We start from the raw sequence: 1,329 nt of genomic DNA, 5'->3' as shown, positions 1-1,329 counted from the left end.
GTGTCTGTCCTACAGATGGATGGTAGTGTCTGTCCTACAGATGGATGGTAGTGTCTGTCCTACAGATGGATGGTAGTGTCTGTCCTACAGATGGATGGTAGTGTCTGTCCCACAGATGGATGGTAGTGTCTGTCCCACAGATGGATGGTAGTGTCTGTCCCACAGATGGATGGTAGTGTCTGTCCTACAGATGGATGGTAGTGTCTGTCCCACAGATGGATGGTAGTGTTTGTCTGTCCTACAGATGGATGGTAGTGTCTGTCCTACAGATGGATGGTAGTGTCTGTCCTACAGATGGATGGTAGTGTCTGTCCTACAGATGGATGGTAGTGTCTGTCCTACAGATGGATGGTAGTGTTTGTCCTACAGATGGATAAACAGTGTCTGTGTTTCTCCTACAGATGGATAAACAGTGTCTGTGTTTCTCCTACAGATGGATAAACAGTGTCTGTGTTTCTCCTACAGATGGATGGTAGTGTTTGTCCTACAGATGGATAAACAGTGTCTGTGTTTGTCCTACAGATGGATAAATAGTGTCTGTGTTTGTCCTACAGATGGATAAATAGTGTCTGTGTTTGTCCTACAGATGGATAAACAGTGTCTGTGTTTGTCCTACAGATGGATAAACAGTGTCTGTGTTTCTCCTACAGATGGATAAACAGTGTCTGTGTTTCTCCTACAAATGGATGGTAGTGTTTGTCCTACAGATGGATAAACAGTGTCTGTGTTTGTCCTACAGATGGATAAACAGTGTCTGTGTTTGTCCTACAGATGGATAAACAGTGTCTGTGTTTGTCCTACAGATGGATAAACAGTGTCTGTGTTTGTCCTACAGATGGATAAACAGTGTCTGTTTGTCCTACAGATGGATAAACAGTGTCTGTGTTTGTCCTACAGATGGATAAACAGTGTCTGTGTTTCTCCTACAGATGGATAAACAGTGTCTGTGTTTCTCCTACAAATGGATGGTAATGTTTGTCCTACAGATGGATAAACAGTGTCTGTGTTTGTCCTACAGATGGATAAACAGTGTCTGTGTTTGTCCTACAGATGGATAAAGAGTGTCTGTGTTTGTCCTACAGATGGATAAACAGTGTCTGTGTTTGTCCTACAGATGGATAAACAGTGTCTGTGTTTGTCCTACAGATCGCCCGGGGTGAGAGCTCGAAGAAGAAGGTTCCAGTGTTTTTCTTTGGAACTCACCAGACGTAAGTAGAGGAGGCTTCCTTCCTGTCCTTTCCTTCCTGTCCTTCCTTCCTATCCTTCCTTCCCTATCCTTCCTTCCAGACCACAGCTGATTTACTGATGCAGCTTTTTTAAACGTTTTAT

General features: G+C 43.6%; 1 protein-coding gene across 1 annotated transcript in view; it reads left to right on the top strand.

Annotated features, from left to right (window-relative positions):
- Positions 1–1,329, top strand: part of LOC135511228 (mucin-22-like) — a 25,965-nt gene that overhangs the window by 14,337 nt on the left and 10,299 nt on the right. The window contains exon 3 of the mRNA XM_064932856.1: positions 1,147–1,208. Within this exon, the coding sequence (XP_064788928.1) occupies positions 1,147–1,208 (62 nt within the window). The remainder of the gene's footprint in view (positions 1–1,146; positions 1,209–1,329) is intronic.

Source organism: Oncorhynchus masou, chromosome 23, assembly GCF_036934945.1.
Source record: "Oncorhynchus masou masou isolate Uvic2021 chromosome 23, UVic_Omas_1.1, whole genome shotgun sequence".
In the NCBI taxonomy this organism is placed as follows: Eukaryota; Metazoa; Chordata; class Actinopteri; order Salmoniformes; family Salmonidae; genus Oncorhynchus; species Oncorhynchus masou.
The sequence above is the reverse complement of the archived record's forward strand: the minus strand, read 5'-3'. Positions and strand labels throughout refer to the sequence as shown.